Genomic DNA, 15,099 nt, shown 5'->3' on the forward strand with positions numbered 1-15,099 from the left:
CTGTTTATTTTTGTTGTGGTCAATGCTCATGTATGCAATAGGAAAGGGCTCTTGCATTTGCTCATCTGCAAATAGAATTTTTGCTTGTGAAATCTAAAATTTCACGACTGTCGAATTCTATGGCCTGCCTTTGGCCTTTGCTTCAGATGCTGTTGGACAGGCTTGCATGCATATATTTATGTATGTATGTGTATATATAAATAATTATAAGTTTTATTGATTTTGTTAAGAAGATATGCAGGGTAATTGTGACTCTAGTGGGGCTTTGATCTATCACTTAAGGGGTATGTCACATTGTCATTGATAAATAATATATTTTTTAAGCATTGTACCAGGGACATTCTTATTGACTGTAGAGTGCTATTCTACCATCATATCAAATGTTCTGAAATACATATGTCTCTGTATGTATACACTATGTATACTTGCATGCATTTGCATAGGTAAGTAGGTGTGCATGCTTGTGCATGCCCGTGTGTGTATGTGCACCCCCACGTCAAGTCTATGAACAACTCTCACAGTTCACAAAAGCCAAAAACCCACAGACAATTCTTGCAGACACGCACAGAACCGAAGTGTAGCAAGTTTAGGCCTCTCTCTCTCTCTCTCTCTCTCTCTCTCACACACACACACACACACACACACACACACAGAGTTTATCAACTAATTATGTATTTGACTGGGTTTGTTTCTTAACGTAATAACACACACACACACACACAGAGTTTATCAACTAATTATGTATTTGACTGGGTTTGTTTCTTAACGTAATAACAACCCAGGTAATCAAACTGTCCGAAAGTTGAGCTTCGCCCAACTTGAACTTGCTTGGAGGCCCATGGAACAAAAAAGAAGGAAAGAAATAACATTGTAACAACCATTGTAATTAATGTGAAATTTGAAATTTTATTAATTTATCTAACTAAATGATATTTTAAAATTAAAATAATATATAGTTACTTCAATTATTATATTTTATTGTGTGAGCAGGTATGTTACTAAATAATGCCGTTATTTATTGTTGTCATTGACTGTGTTGTGTTATAAATAGTTATCATTTTATCCTCAAAAAGCAAAGCTTAGGCTCAACGGTGCATATTATCAGCTGTCGTCTCTGTTTTTTGGGGATGCGGCTTCCTCAAGTGAGTTCGGATCCTCTCTAGTTTAGGGTTGAATTGGAGAGCTTTGGCTTGCAATCATAAACCATTTGTGCAATAGACCGTTGTCCATGGTTGGATGGGCCGCTCCACTCATGGACCTTCCAGTTCCACCCCAAAATAAAGAGCTCACAACGTCTCTCAAAAATCCTACTGATTGCAAATGGATCTCTCTGTTTTCAATCATCAATGGAGAGGATACAGGTTCTCCAATTAGAGTAAAAAACCGGTCGGACAAAATCCGACTATAGCCATTTCTGTTTCTGGTTCAGAGCGGATTCCGATAAAAAAAAGTTTGGTATCCATTTAGATATGAAAATTGATTTGGATACTTGCATATAAGTCTTATCGGGTCTGGATGTAGATTTTGAAGTTTTTTTTTGGATTTGGATTAAGAAAAAAAGATATATAAGCAAAGCCATATACCCAAAATCAAACTAGTTAGATGACAAGCGCTCTGGGTACCAAGGTAGAGTATTGGATTCCATTATGTATAGATAGTTTATTTTACTTATTCAAAAATCTATCCACATCATTAAATAGTTATTTGATATATAGTGGCAAAATATTTTAATCATTTATTTTCATAAACAATAAATTCTTTTTTTGATTAAAAAATAAAAAATATTTTATTTTAAAAATATTAATAACTTCTATGTTCCTTTATTCGTATATATTTTTTCTTATAAGCTATCCAGAAAATTGATAATTTATGATTACTTTTTATTTATACTTGATCCAAACTTAGAGAGAAACGACAACACTTGATACAAAAAATTTACTAATATTTTATATTACTTATTCTTAATTTAAATAATTTTGATGACGAATATTTGCCGGATCATTGATTAGGTCAGTCTCCGTACAAGTTTAATAAATATGCTTTAGACTCTTAATTACTTATATATCACGTGCAATTTGAATAATGATTTTGTTCGGATCTTTTATGAATATCATATGGTTAATATTAGTATTTATAATTTAATTTTATTAAAGTTTAATTTATATCTAAATAATATCTCACTTACACTACAAAAAATCTGAGCTTTTCCGACGTCTTTTACATTCTTTACCGACGCTTATAAGCGCCGGTAAAGATCTGCCCGATGTTACCTAAAGCGTTGCCGAAGCATTGGCGATACCTGAGTAGAAATAGTTTTTTCTGATGCTTTTAAAAAGCGTTGTATACGCTTAAAAGCGTCGCTTTAGCCTTAATTTTTTTTAAAAAAATATTTTCTTCAGTAGACAAGCTGCCGGCGAGGACGAAGACGAAGACGCGCCGGAGCTCGATCCCTCAGCGGCTGCCCTAACCTCGGCTTCGAAGCCAAGAAAGTGGAGATTTTGAGGCCACCATCTAGCATCTAGCATTTGAGAAGGGAAGAAAGTGGGGAACGAAAGTAAAAGAAGAGGAAAAGAAGGGAAGAACCTGCTGAGAAGCTTCTAGCATCCGAACCCGCAGTCCACGAGCACCGCCGGATCTCTGCCCACCCTGCCAGGTCCGTCCAGCGATTGGATCCAAGAAAAGACTTAAACCTAGATTTAGGACAAGAGGGAAGAGGTCGGCGAGATGGGGATGATCAAAAAAAATTTCACCTGCTCTAAGAAGAGAAACCGGATACCTATCTCCACCGCCTGCAGAGCTCTACCTCTCCTGAGAGCGGCGGAGGCCGGGGTCCTCGTAGCGTCGGCGAAAGCGGAACAGAGCATGCCGATTGGGGCTATGGATTGATGTCGGTGCCGGAAGATTTGTCACCAGAACTCTCCCAAAATCCTAGATATCGCTCCAACGACGTTTTAAAAAGAGGAGGAGGAGGCTTACCTTAGACGAGGGCGAGATCGACGGCGGCGAGGAAGCGGAATGGAGCACGCCGATCGAGGCTGTGGATTGATGTCGGCTGGAAGATTTGTCGCGGAACTCCCCAAAAAGCCTAGATATCGCTCCGATGACGCTTTAAAAAAAGGAGGAGGAGGAGGAGGAGGAGGAGGCTTACCCTAGACGAGGGCGAGGTCGATGGCGACGGGGAAGCGGAATAGAGCACGCCGATTGGGGCTGTGGATTGATGTCGGCGCCGAAGGGAGGAGGAGAGGAGATGAGACGAGAGGTGGTGAATGAGAGATTGATGAAGGTGCAGGGGCAAGTAGGGAATCGTTCGAGACTGAGGAAAGGGGCGACGACGCTTTCTTTTAAGCGTCGTCGATTTTCAAGATTTATCGACGCTTTTTAGAAGCGTCAGCAAGATTGGCGCTAAATCAAAATTTTTCGACGCTTCCTCCTAGCGTCGGAAAAAAAACGTCGGAAAAGCTCAGATTTTCTGTAGTGTTATATCTATATTTGGATAAAAAAAATATGATGCAACTAATATATAATTTATAATTATATTTGTTTAGAATAACTATGGCTATGTTTACTGTTTGATCCTTATTCGTAGCCATTTAGGACAAATTTATACTAATTTTGATAAGTATCCTATCCATATGAATCTTCACTTAAAAAATAAAGATACAAATGTTCACGTCCTATCTATTTCGAGCCCTACCTTTAACATTTCTATGGTTTTATATCTAGTGCAAACAAGGTTCAAGCCCACGCGGACGTCAAAAGTTTTTTTATTTTTTTATTTTTTAACTAATAAGGTGAGAAGAACTTACTACAGGCGGATGAAAGGGTCGAAAGCCAACATAGGTGGAAATCCTACTGTCTAGATTTTTTTAGCTCCTAAAGAACATGAATGCAAGAGAAATCAGTCATGGTAGAACAAGGAAGTCCGAGTTAACCAAAAAAAAAAAAAAACAAGTCAGTCCGATATTCCTCAATGTGGGATGTTGTTAAGAATCCTTGCCATTAAACCAAGTCACTACCATCTTCCAATCCCCCTCCAAAATAATTTTAGCATTCTGAAATATAGAAACTGCTGTTTTAAGCCCATTACCATGCAGTCATCGCTTCAGCCATTCGAACAGTTTATATTAATTGGAATAGATGCAGCAAATAAAACTCATCCTATGTGATTCCGGATAAAACTGGGCTTTTCCTGCGCATGACCAGGCACAGTTAGTTTTGCACTTTAATGGACCATTATGGTCCTTCTCTGAATCAGGCATGGTAATCCATCACTTACCTCTCTCTCTGAAAACTGAATAATGACAGGATTTTGTTCTTTCTGCAAAGTCCTTAGAACTGAAAATAGTCAAGAAAATTTTGTTATATATATATATATTTATTTATTCTGATAAGAAGCAATTTCATTCAAATTTTCTTGTATATTTATATGTTTCTCCGATTTACTCGAACTTATAAGTATACACCAAGTCATATTATTAATATGTGTGAATCTATTACCAACATATGTTTGCATGGTGTAAGATAAATATTTATATAATTAAGGATGTAATGGCACTAGTCCAGAAAAAGATGAATAATAAAATATGATTTTCTTGGCAAATATAGAAATTAATAAAGATGATAAATTTCTGCAAATTTTTCTAAAGTTGATCGGCATCAAAATATTTTTTTAAATGAGCTCACCATTGATGATCCATGTCCAGCGGACGGATCACAAATCCATCTGATCCTGCTCACTAAAATCCCATCCATCCAGATGAAGACCACCTCCCTCGTACTCATTACTCGGTTCATCTAAAGCCAGGTGCCGCGGGCGAACAAGTCAACTGCAACGTGTCCCCTCCACCATGCATGCAGCATGCACGTCCCCCAAACGTGGCACCAGAATAACCCCCTTCCCCTTCCCATGAGAAATCCCACAAACCAGAGAGAGAGAGGGAGAGAGAGAGAGAGAGAATGGGAGGGAGCGATTCAGACAGGGATGGGTGGCGGAGCAACGCCGACACGCACAAGATGCGGCCGGAGGACGTGAAGGCCCAGGGGGTGGAGGCCTCCAAGCGGCCACCGGGGCAGCACCCCGGCGGCGTGCTCCACCAGCGCCGCAACATGCCCTTCAACCCCGCCGCCATGGCTGTCGGCGGCTTCCTCATCGTCGCCGCCATCGGCTACTTCACTCTCTATGCCAAGTCCAAGCCCGGCACCACGCCCAGCGATGTCGCCAAGGCCACCGTCGGCGATGGCTCTGACGGCAGCGGCGGCCGCGGAGCATCCAAGTCCAAGTAGGCTTTTTCTTTGGTGTTTGTTGGACATGTTTTGGTTTGATCTTTGATGGCAAGGATGTATTTGCCTAAGGAGTAATCTGGTTATATTTTTAATATTGATATCAATGGTATATGTGGTCACGTTTTCTTTTGTTTATACTATATATTTAACTTTAAATAAATTTATGTTGCAGATTTTATCTTCTTTTGAAGAAGATTAATGGAATTCTAGGAACGCCCGATCATGACATACCGAAAACGTACGGTTCGGTTTTCTCTTTTTCGGGAAAAACCAAAATTTTTGAAAAAACAATTCGACTTGCTAGGAAATTCGTATCCTGGGTGAAAATTTTTGATTTAATAAAGATAGTAGTAAACGAATAGCTGTTGTTGGAGATGGAGTCTCAGACTCCAATCATGTGTTATTGACATTGTGAAAACTCACATGAGGCATGTATTTAGTTCCACATCAGCAGGTCGATCTTGGGTGTAAGATATAGGGTTAAGTAACCCAAATAACATTTTTAACTACTCTTTTTTTTTTTTGATAGTCTTATGTCATTATAAATGGCGGTCCAAGTTCTATAGAAATTAGGAGGCACTGCAACTTGAGTTTATTTGGATTGATCATAGGCTAATGGTTGTTCTTGTGATTGTATTTGAATAGATAAGGATCTTGGGTAGATATTGAGTATTTATATAGGATCAAAGAACCTATATAACACCTTTCGGTTTTATCCTATACACACGGACTATAAAATACTATAAGTGGAGCTTATTTGAGTTGACCATGACATTTGTAATTAAATTTATCATACTTGTGGTTGGATTCAAATAGATTGAATACAAAAATTTAAATTGGGAGAATATATAAGGATCTGTGAGAGCACGTGTTTAGTTTCATATCCACATTAGGTAGATCTTGAATTCTTATATAAAATCTATTTGAATTGACCAAATAATGTTTATTTGTTTCATATCTATTTGGGCATTATTTGTGATAGGATTTGAATGGATGTGAGTCTTTCAGGTAGATATTAGGTATTTATATAAGACCAAGGAATCCAAATATTATCTTTCTTTCATCTAGTCCATGTGATCTAGGAATGCTACAACTCGAGCCTATTTGAGTTAACTATGGACTGATCATAGAGTTTTGTGTTTAGATATATCGTACTTGTGATTTGATTTAAATGGATTTCAATTTTTAATCTAGAGAGGATGCGAGAATTTAAATTAAGAGAGTATATGAAGCTAGCGTGTGTTTAGTTTTATATATGCACTGAGTAGATCTTGAATTCTTATATAAGATTTGTTTGAGTTAGACAGAATATCATCTATTTATTTCACATCTATTTGGGTAGTTCTTGTGATAGGATTTGAAATGATCGAGATCCTTTCTGGATAGATATTGAGCATGAACTCAAACAACATCTTTCATTTTTATCTAGTTCATGCAGGCTAGGAAATACTATAACTTAAGCCTATTTAGTTGACTATGGGATGATCATAGAGTTTATGATTAGATTTGAATAGATTTGAACTTTTAATCTCGGAATGATGTGAAGATTTAAACTGTGAGAGTATATGAGGGGGATGTGTTTAGTTTCATATTTGCACTAGATCAATTTTGGATTCTTATACAAAATAAAAAAAATCTAAATAACACTTTCCGACTAGTTTTTTTTTGGATGGGGTTGTTATAGATATTAGTTATTTACATAAGACGAGATAATCAAAAATTATATATAATAGCAGCCATAATAATTGACATAAAAAGTTATTCTGATATGGAATAGTACTATACTCCCAGTAATCGAGTGTTGGAAGTATTTTTTTTGGGTAAGAACACAGCGGAGAAATGCCAAATCCGTTTGATAGAGAGGAACAAGCAATGCATTGACCTAGGCATGCCAATCGATTCTTTCATGCATAAAAGATCCAAGACTAGCAATGCTATCATGACTTAAAATGCAGATGAAATCATCTTCCGAAAGCCATATTAATTGTTAATTGTGAGATGATTGCTAATGTTGCTTTTAGTGTCTATGGAGGATCGTATTTTAATGTTAAAAATGGTGAATGGTTTTTATACCCGGGATGGTGAATTAGCACAAATGGATATCATCCTTTAATCTCTAAACTAAATAAATTGTTGATTAAATTATTTAGAACATGACAATTGAGATACATCAACTTTGTCCTATGCAAAGAGTCAATTTGAGTTGGAAGAAATACTGCCATATTTGAGTTTGATCAGCGTATCAGAATTGGATGAGGTGTGGCTTTGATTGGATTGACCCAACCTTCAACACAAATCTAGCTTGATCTTAAATCTACTAGAACTGGTACAGGAACAAGCTCATTGCATATGTGAAATATTTGAAGTAAAAAAAAAAAAAAATGAATGTGAAAAACCTGATTTAATTCAATAAATAGTTTTATGCATAATTAGATAATTGTGTTTGAACTTGTGAATCACATCTTCATAAAAATAATCATATTGCCCATATTTGATATTCTTGTATATGTTCATGGTAGCTCCAATGTGCATGGTACATTGGTACATGCCGACTCTTGGAATCAACAAGAAGTAGATGAGGTTTTGAAATAAATGTCAGTCTATATCCACTCTTTAATTAATGATCAAGAAAGATGAAAGTAGAAAGATTAAAATAGAATATATTTTTTATTAGATTCACTGAAAAAAGTCATAATAGAGTCATATCTATTCATTTGAAGCCATTATTTTTTTGGAAGGGAATATGCTTATATATTTAGGGTATAGATTTTGTTTCTGGTCCAAATAATCAAGCTCTGTCATTTTTCAGGTATACAAAATCTTAGAAATATTTGTGACACCTTAAGCATTAAGACAGACTGCTGCTGCAAAGGAGACAAGTGCTTTTTAATTTACTTCCTCAAGCTTTGATGAATTATCGCTCGACTTTGTTAAACAAGCATCAACTGAAGGAAATTCATTTTGAACTCACATCTTCAAATTCCCAAGTGAGCAAAAAAGTCTTTAATTAACAAATAGGCGATCGCTCCTCGCATTTCCTTGGTCCCTACTTGGCACCTCAATCATCCCATCTTCATAAATTGGAAAAATGAAAGACAAACAAAGAGGGAAAAGGGCTGGCAATAAATATTGGAGCGATTATCCTAAAATGCAACGATCCTTCAACGAATTGTGCATGCAAGTAGATGGTGCTTAAAACTTGAACAGTATTGGAATTTGGAGCAATTATTCAAAACTCAAATAGAAGTACTTAAAATTTGTAACAGGTAAGTTAAAGCTAAATAAGGTAAATGATGGTGACTAGTATGTAAAGAGAGTACATGATATATTCAATGGCATTGGCAACATGTGGCTAACCTTACCAAGTTACACCACATCTGTGTATCATACAGGTAAAGCTGCAAATAGATCAGGTTGACCTATAACCCGACCTAACTCGACCTGCTTTGATCCGTTTTAGAGGGCCCGTGGGCCAGGTCGGGTTCTAAAATCGGACCCATTCCATTTTTCAAATTGAGTTTGAATTTTTTGAATTCAGATCTGATCCGACCGACCTATTTAAATTTTGGATAATTTTAGATTTACAACCCTAAGAGTTAGCACTAAGTTGATTGACCTAGTTAAATGGATTGGTTAAGGCTGTTTGATGCTATATATTTTTTTTGTGGTAAACTTTAAAGTCTACTTCAACAGCAAAAAGCCGAATAAGGGAACAGATTGGGTTGGGATCACTCACCCTTGCATCCATATGCATACATGTAGTGATGTACCTCAAAAATTTTAAAATTTCTAAAACATCTATTAAACTCTTAATAAAATATCAAACATGACAAAAATTTCTAACATTAACATTAAAATCACCTTGGCTAGGTCTTCTGATTCTTCTAGAAGGGGAAGGCCAAAACATGATTCCGATAATCCTGACATAAGCGGATAACAAAGCTCTACTAGCTATAAATGATGATTCTAATTTGCTAATTTTATTTTGAATGGGTTTGCTTGGGATTCAAATAATGGTCATCATAATGGCTATTATTAGGAATCGTGACAAAAAAAATAGCAGCCAAATTAAAATGCTTCTCACCTGCTTTATGTTGGATGGATTGGTGTAACTGCAATAGACTGTGATTGGGCTCCCACTTGTTTCATTCTGGGGCTGTTTTGGTTTTTGTTACCGAAGGTAAAGCTGCATGCAGTTGAATTCGCAGCAAATAGAAAAATGTATATGACTTAAATAGCTCTGCTTGGATGGATGCAACAATACATACAAATCAAGCAAGGGGCATGTCTCATGGAACGTGTCTAAGAGTGTAATTGAGCCGAGTTTGACCAAGCTTGGGCCTAATCAAACTTGATTTGAAATTAATTTCGGGTTTGATTTCTAAGATCAAGCTCCATTTGTTTATCATTATTGCGACTTAATGCAAAGTTATCAGTTCGATAATTCTTAACTAAGCCAAAAATAATGCAAACTTTAATCATGCTCATTTCAAGCTTCAAGCTCGTTTCGGACCCACTCTAACATTAAATTAGCTCAGATAATGAAGAAAGCACACTAATTAAACCTGGCCCATAATCTCTCTCTCTCTCTCTCTCTCTCTCTCTCTCTCTCTCTCTCTCTCTCTCTCTCTCTCTCTCTCTATCTATATATAGACATACATACATACATCTGACATCTTATGGACCAGACAAATTTATGCCACGTGGCTCCAAGGCAATATGGCCCCAACATGGCAATGACAGGCTGTAAGCCTTCCTGTCGTCAAAAAAAAAAAAAAAAGGGCTGTCGGGAAACCTGCTACTTTCGTAATTTTTTGCCCAAAAAAGGAAATATCACACCCACCAACACTTCAAATTGATTAAAATGTGTCCACGAAAAAGAAACATGTAGAGAAAAACTCTCGCAAAGGCAAGGATCAAACTCAAACGCGTAAACGAACTAAAGAAAAGAAGAGGAGACCGATAGATCCGATCAGATCCCGGCAGATCCGATCCCGATCCAGGCCACAGCAAAGGCGGCGGCGAGGGCAGCGAGCGCCGCGGGCCAGGGGCGGGGGGGCGGGGAGGCGGAGGCGGCGCGGGAGGAGGAGGAGGAGGAGTTGGAGGGTGTGAGAGGAGCGGCGGAGGGAGGGAGGGGGCGGACGTGGGCGGCGACCTTCATGCCGCTGAAGCAAAAGCCGTTGCCGCAGATGAAGTAGTAGGTTTTGGGCTGGTCGAGGGGGATGAAGTCCTTGCCGGAGCTCCAGTTCCCGGCCAACCCGTCCATCGTGCAGTTGTCGTACCCGGTCTTGTTCACCTCGAACACGTTGTACGTGTTCTTCTGGTACCTAAACGCTGACAATGGTATTTGATTTCTAGGGTTAGGGTTCGGATTCTTGGAAGTGAGGCGAAAGGGGGAAGGGACTTACAGATGAGGTCGTGGACGTAGAAGGTCTGGTTGTTGGACCAGAGGGAGTAGTTAATGTTGGGGTTCCAGCCGAGGTGACCGCCGACGATGTGGTCGGTGGCGCCGGCGAGGAAGGCGGCGGAGAGGAGGAGGAAGAGGCGGAAACGGATCAGCTGAGCCGACGTCATGCTCTTGCCGGTGATCCGAGATGAAGAGCTTTTTTTTTTTTTGGCTCTTTTTGTGAGCTGCGACTGGGCGGAAGGACAGGGTGGAATGCTTTCTTTTTTTATTTGTCTACTGCTTCTTCTCCACTGATAAGAGTGGGGAAGAAATGATGCAGGGGGGAAGGTGGTTTAGTTACAGAAATACCCCTAAGCTTGTCGGTAAATTACGAAAAGAGGACTGCTTTACTTTGAATCTCAGAAGCGGAAAATATAATAATTTAAATATTCTAAAGTTGTTCTCCTCTTGCCAGGGGAATTGTGGATAATTACACTAACCGTTGTGGAAATTTTTTCATGAAACTTTTATTCTTGCTTAAATTAATTAAATTTTTTGTTCATCGCAGTCAATGTAGACCATTTTAATGGAATATGTAGATGATTTTAATATCACCAGTCCGAGACAAAAGTTAAGCTTGTATTAAATCTACAAATGCACACACGAGAAATTATACCCTATACAGCGTGCACCATATGGTTGTACATGACAACAATCACGTCGTCCGTTTCTCGTGAACCCTATTTAGAATGCGCTCGTCATGATGATCGGCCTATAGAGAGGGGGCATGCTGATTGGCATAGCGCACGACCACATGTTGGTGTATGCATGCAGTATAGGGTACAATTTTTTCTGAGAGGCCGAGGCTAAGCTTACCCAAGCTCTATCCATGTTTATGCACAGCTCAATTAGACCTTGTAAAAGGTGACCTTCTGGCCTACATAATTCAATCAAGTTCTTCGCAAGGTGTTGATAAAAAGAGAGTAGATTAGAACGCCTAAAAAATCAATCTACTGGAGGTAACCTCTCCTCCCCACGTAAATAGTTGTGGGTCCAAATAATGGACCCAAAGCTCTAGTGATCCGCAGGTCCGTTTGAACTTGAAGCTCTCTGCCTTGCAGCCTAAATAGCCCATACTAGACTACTCTCCATAAGTCAGGTTCAAATTATTAGGGACCACAAGTCATAAGCTTATGTTGTGTGGTCCAAGAATCTTCTGACTCTAATACAGGTAGTGCTACAGGAGAACAAAGAACTTAAAAGACATAATTCTGAGGGGCCCATACATTCTCATTGGCCAAGTTGCTTTCATATCAAGTGCCTCCCTTTTAAATCTGTCTTTGACCTAAAATCCGGCACCAATGATGCATGAAGGCAGGCTTGTTGTAAGCTTTGCTCACTCTTTTTATATAGCCTTATCAATTTTAGTGCTTTATTGTTGACCCCATACTTGATTCGAAAAGGCTTAGATAATGAATTTATTAATTTAAGGGCCCTTCTTATCTAGAGCACGTACGTTTACTTGTGAGAGGAGATAAATATTAATGAATGGCTACAAACTTATTTGGCTCATTTTTAAATCATTCTTATAAAATTCATTCTTTTTTTTTTGTTGCTGCGCATTTCTTCTTGACGAGAAAAGAACAAGAAAGTGCAAATCCTAGAAATATTTTTTGCCTTCTAAAGAGAGAGTGAATCTAAAATCGGAGATCGAAGACAACAGAACCTAGAGCTAACAAAGAATTTGGAGGCCTAGTATTTTGCATTAGATCTAACCAATAAACAGGAGTAGGGATAGATTCCTCTCTTGTCCTCTAATGAACTTTTTTTTTCTAAAAAAAGAGCAGGAGCAGGAGCATGGAATATTTAAAAATCCAAAAGCAGCATTGTATGGACAAGGGTTATATCTTTCAGGCGAAAGAAAGATTCACCTACCTTCGCACAAATCTACCATTAGATTGAGCAATCAAGATCTACGCAGAAAGATGGATGGAAGAGTTTGGCATGCTTTAAGAGTTGTGCAGGGTGTGACATCGTGAAAGAAGAACAATGATTCTTTCATGCACATGATGAACGTGAAGCCATCTTGCATTTGGGCTAGACCCTCATTTAGGCCCAAGTGCAAGGCATGAGCTATAGGCCCGTTTGGATTCTTATGCCTCGGGCTACATGATGCTCATTTCCCCTTGAATACATGAGAAACCCCAAGATGTTCCAAGCCAAGAAAACACAGTTTGGAAAACAGGCTTCATCTATTGGACACAATCATAAATCAACAATGAACCCTTCGTAATCCAGATCCACCCAAAGAAATGACTACGGATGAGGATATGATCCTGAATGACATGTATTGCAAGCTAGACCCATAGAATCCGTAGTTGGTACTCAAGGTTTCTGATTTCTTGAGATATCAGCAATGTATTGGGATGATACCAAGATGAGATTGAGACCCCCCCCATTTATGTACATCAAGTGGAAGGCTAATGTTTTCATTCTAAGACATCCTTACTAATTTTAAATGATCAAGATATCTAATTGTCAACCGATGCATAACAACTACTAAGGCATCAAAACATCGGAGTAGCATTTTAAAACACACAGATAATGGTTTTGCATGTTGACTTCGATTTCGGTGACTAAGCAACTACCAAGTATCCACCGAACTCAAGCTATATAGATCAATTTATCTTGACCAACAAATAGTCCCAACATTTTTTTTGAAAAAAAAAGTGATTATCAGGTAAGTGCCTTACTATCATACAAAATGGTCCTTGGCCAAGATGAAACCATGCCGGAAACCCCTGCTCGTGGTAACTCTAGCTAATTTCTACATCTGAAGCCACTCTGCACATAGTCTAAAACCATACCACCTTACCGACCTATGCGGGGCGTGTTTTTAGTCCTGTATTAGTTATTCGCCAAAAAGATCTTAAATACTTATATAAAATTAAGGAGTTCAAAATAATACTTTCCAACTAGCCATTTTGAATGAGATCTTGAATTATTATAAATGGTATCAGAATAGACCTAGCCTATAATCTGTGAACCAGAAAACACTGCAGCATGAATTCTTTGGGACTGACCACAGACCGATCGTAGTGCTTGTGATTAAATTTGAATGGATTTGACCCTTTAGCCTTACGAAGATGTTTAGACTTAAACAGAGGAAGTATGTAAAAATCCGTACGGATGTGTGTTTAGTTGTATATCGATTATTCGCTAGATAGATCTTGGATACTTATATAAGATCAATGAACTCAAATAATATCTTTTAGCTAGCCTTTTTGGGTGAGATCCTAAATTGTTACAAATATTAAATAACTATCAGTGCTTCTTTTATCACAGTAATTCACAACCTCTATAAAAGCATGATCATTCCGTCTTAATTTCTGACACAACCCTCTATCAACGATGTCTCTGATCGACGATGCTTTTCTTTTTTTGATGCAACAAAAAAACAAAGAAGAAAAACTAATGATCTAATAACAGAAATCCACCCATGTGGAGCATTATAATCCATCCAGCAATCCATTGAAACCTCTCTCCATTCCACGTCCATACCCCGTGGCCGGTTTTAGTGTCGGACAAGAAGTCAATTCGCCAGGAGACAAAGAACGGTCAAATACTTTGGAAGATGTTTAGTGCAAATATTTGCGTAATCAACAAGTTTAATATCGTAAATCCTTTTCCTAGTGACATCATGCCAATGTGCAAACAAAATTTTATTAAGCTAAATGCAAACAGCCTCCCTCATCAAAAGTGGTCTCTAAAACAAGAGAACAAGCAGACAGCATAATGTGCTCAATGTCATGCGGTCACGGGTGGTGGCACCGCGGGCAGGAGACCGTTCAGTTTTCACACCAGAATCTAGCAGTCCCTCAGATGTTCCTAACCAGTTAAACAGCTCAAAGCAAACAGGACCCCGAAAAGATCGGTTTCAAAAACGTCAGGATTGTGCAAAAAATTGCACTTCTAAGAGCATGAAAAGTTAGGACATCAAGATAATAGAACTTCAAGCCATTTCACTTCAGAATAATGGTTTTACTGAATAATTCCCAGGTCTAAGCACTGTTGTATATGTAAATCTTTTCTAAAAGTTAAGGTTAAGCACAAAATCTGAGCGATTTTTCATGTCATTAGAGCATTTGGATTTCAAGAAGATGATGCGCAAGAACATGATGTTGCTCAACGGAGTCTAAACAGTGTGAAGATTTTTTTTGGATTCACTTGAAGCTCATACAAAGTCGTATAAGATGCTATTTTTGGCCATAAATGCAGGAATGAAATTGTTAAGCTGGCAGATTATAAACAGTGGAAGCTTTCTGGATTCTTACTTTCCAAACTGAAGCTCAAAAAAAAGCTTTTATAGCATCATGCAACTGACTGTTATCTAAACTGGATCTCGAATTCAATACTACAATGAACAGCAA

At 38.2% G+C, this 15,099-nt stretch overlaps 2 protein-coding genes across 2 annotated transcripts; one reads left to right on the forward strand and one right to left on the reverse strand.

Annotated features, from left to right (window-relative positions):
• Positions 1–4,919: 4,919 nt before the first annotated feature.
• On the forward strand, positions 4,920–9,929 carry LOC103723810 (uncharacterized). Its single transcript, XM_088715378.2, has 2 exons — positions 4,920–5,521; positions 8,093–9,929. The coding sequence occupies exon 1, from the start codon at positions 4,957–4,959 to the stop codon at positions 5,281–5,283; it is 327 nt and encodes a 108-aa protein (XP_088571504.1). The 5' UTR covers positions 4,920–4,956; the 3' UTR covers positions 5,284–5,521; positions 8,093–9,929.
• A 181-nt stretch (positions 9,930–10,110) lies between these two features.
• Positions 10,111–11,245, reverse strand: LOC103723809 (mavicyanin-like). The gene is made up of 2 exons (XM_008814857.6): positions 10,692–11,245; positions 10,111–10,617 (listed from the first exon to the last, which is right to left on the reverse strand). Exons 1-2 carry the CDS (start codon positions 10,855–10,857, stop codon positions 10,256–10,258), a joined length of 528 nt encoding a protein of 175 aa, XP_008813079.1. The 5' UTR covers positions 10,858–11,245; the 3' UTR covers positions 10,111–10,255.
• Positions 11,246–15,099: the final 3,854 nt, after the last annotated feature.

Source organism: Phoenix dactylifera, chromosome 2 (assembly GCF_051530095.1).
Source record: "Phoenix dactylifera cultivar Ajwa chromosome 2, Ajwa_hap1_PhDact_Kaust_v1.1, whole genome shotgun sequence".
In the NCBI taxonomy this organism is placed as follows: Eukaryota; Viridiplantae; Streptophyta; class Magnoliopsida; order Arecales; family Arecaceae; genus Phoenix; species Phoenix dactylifera.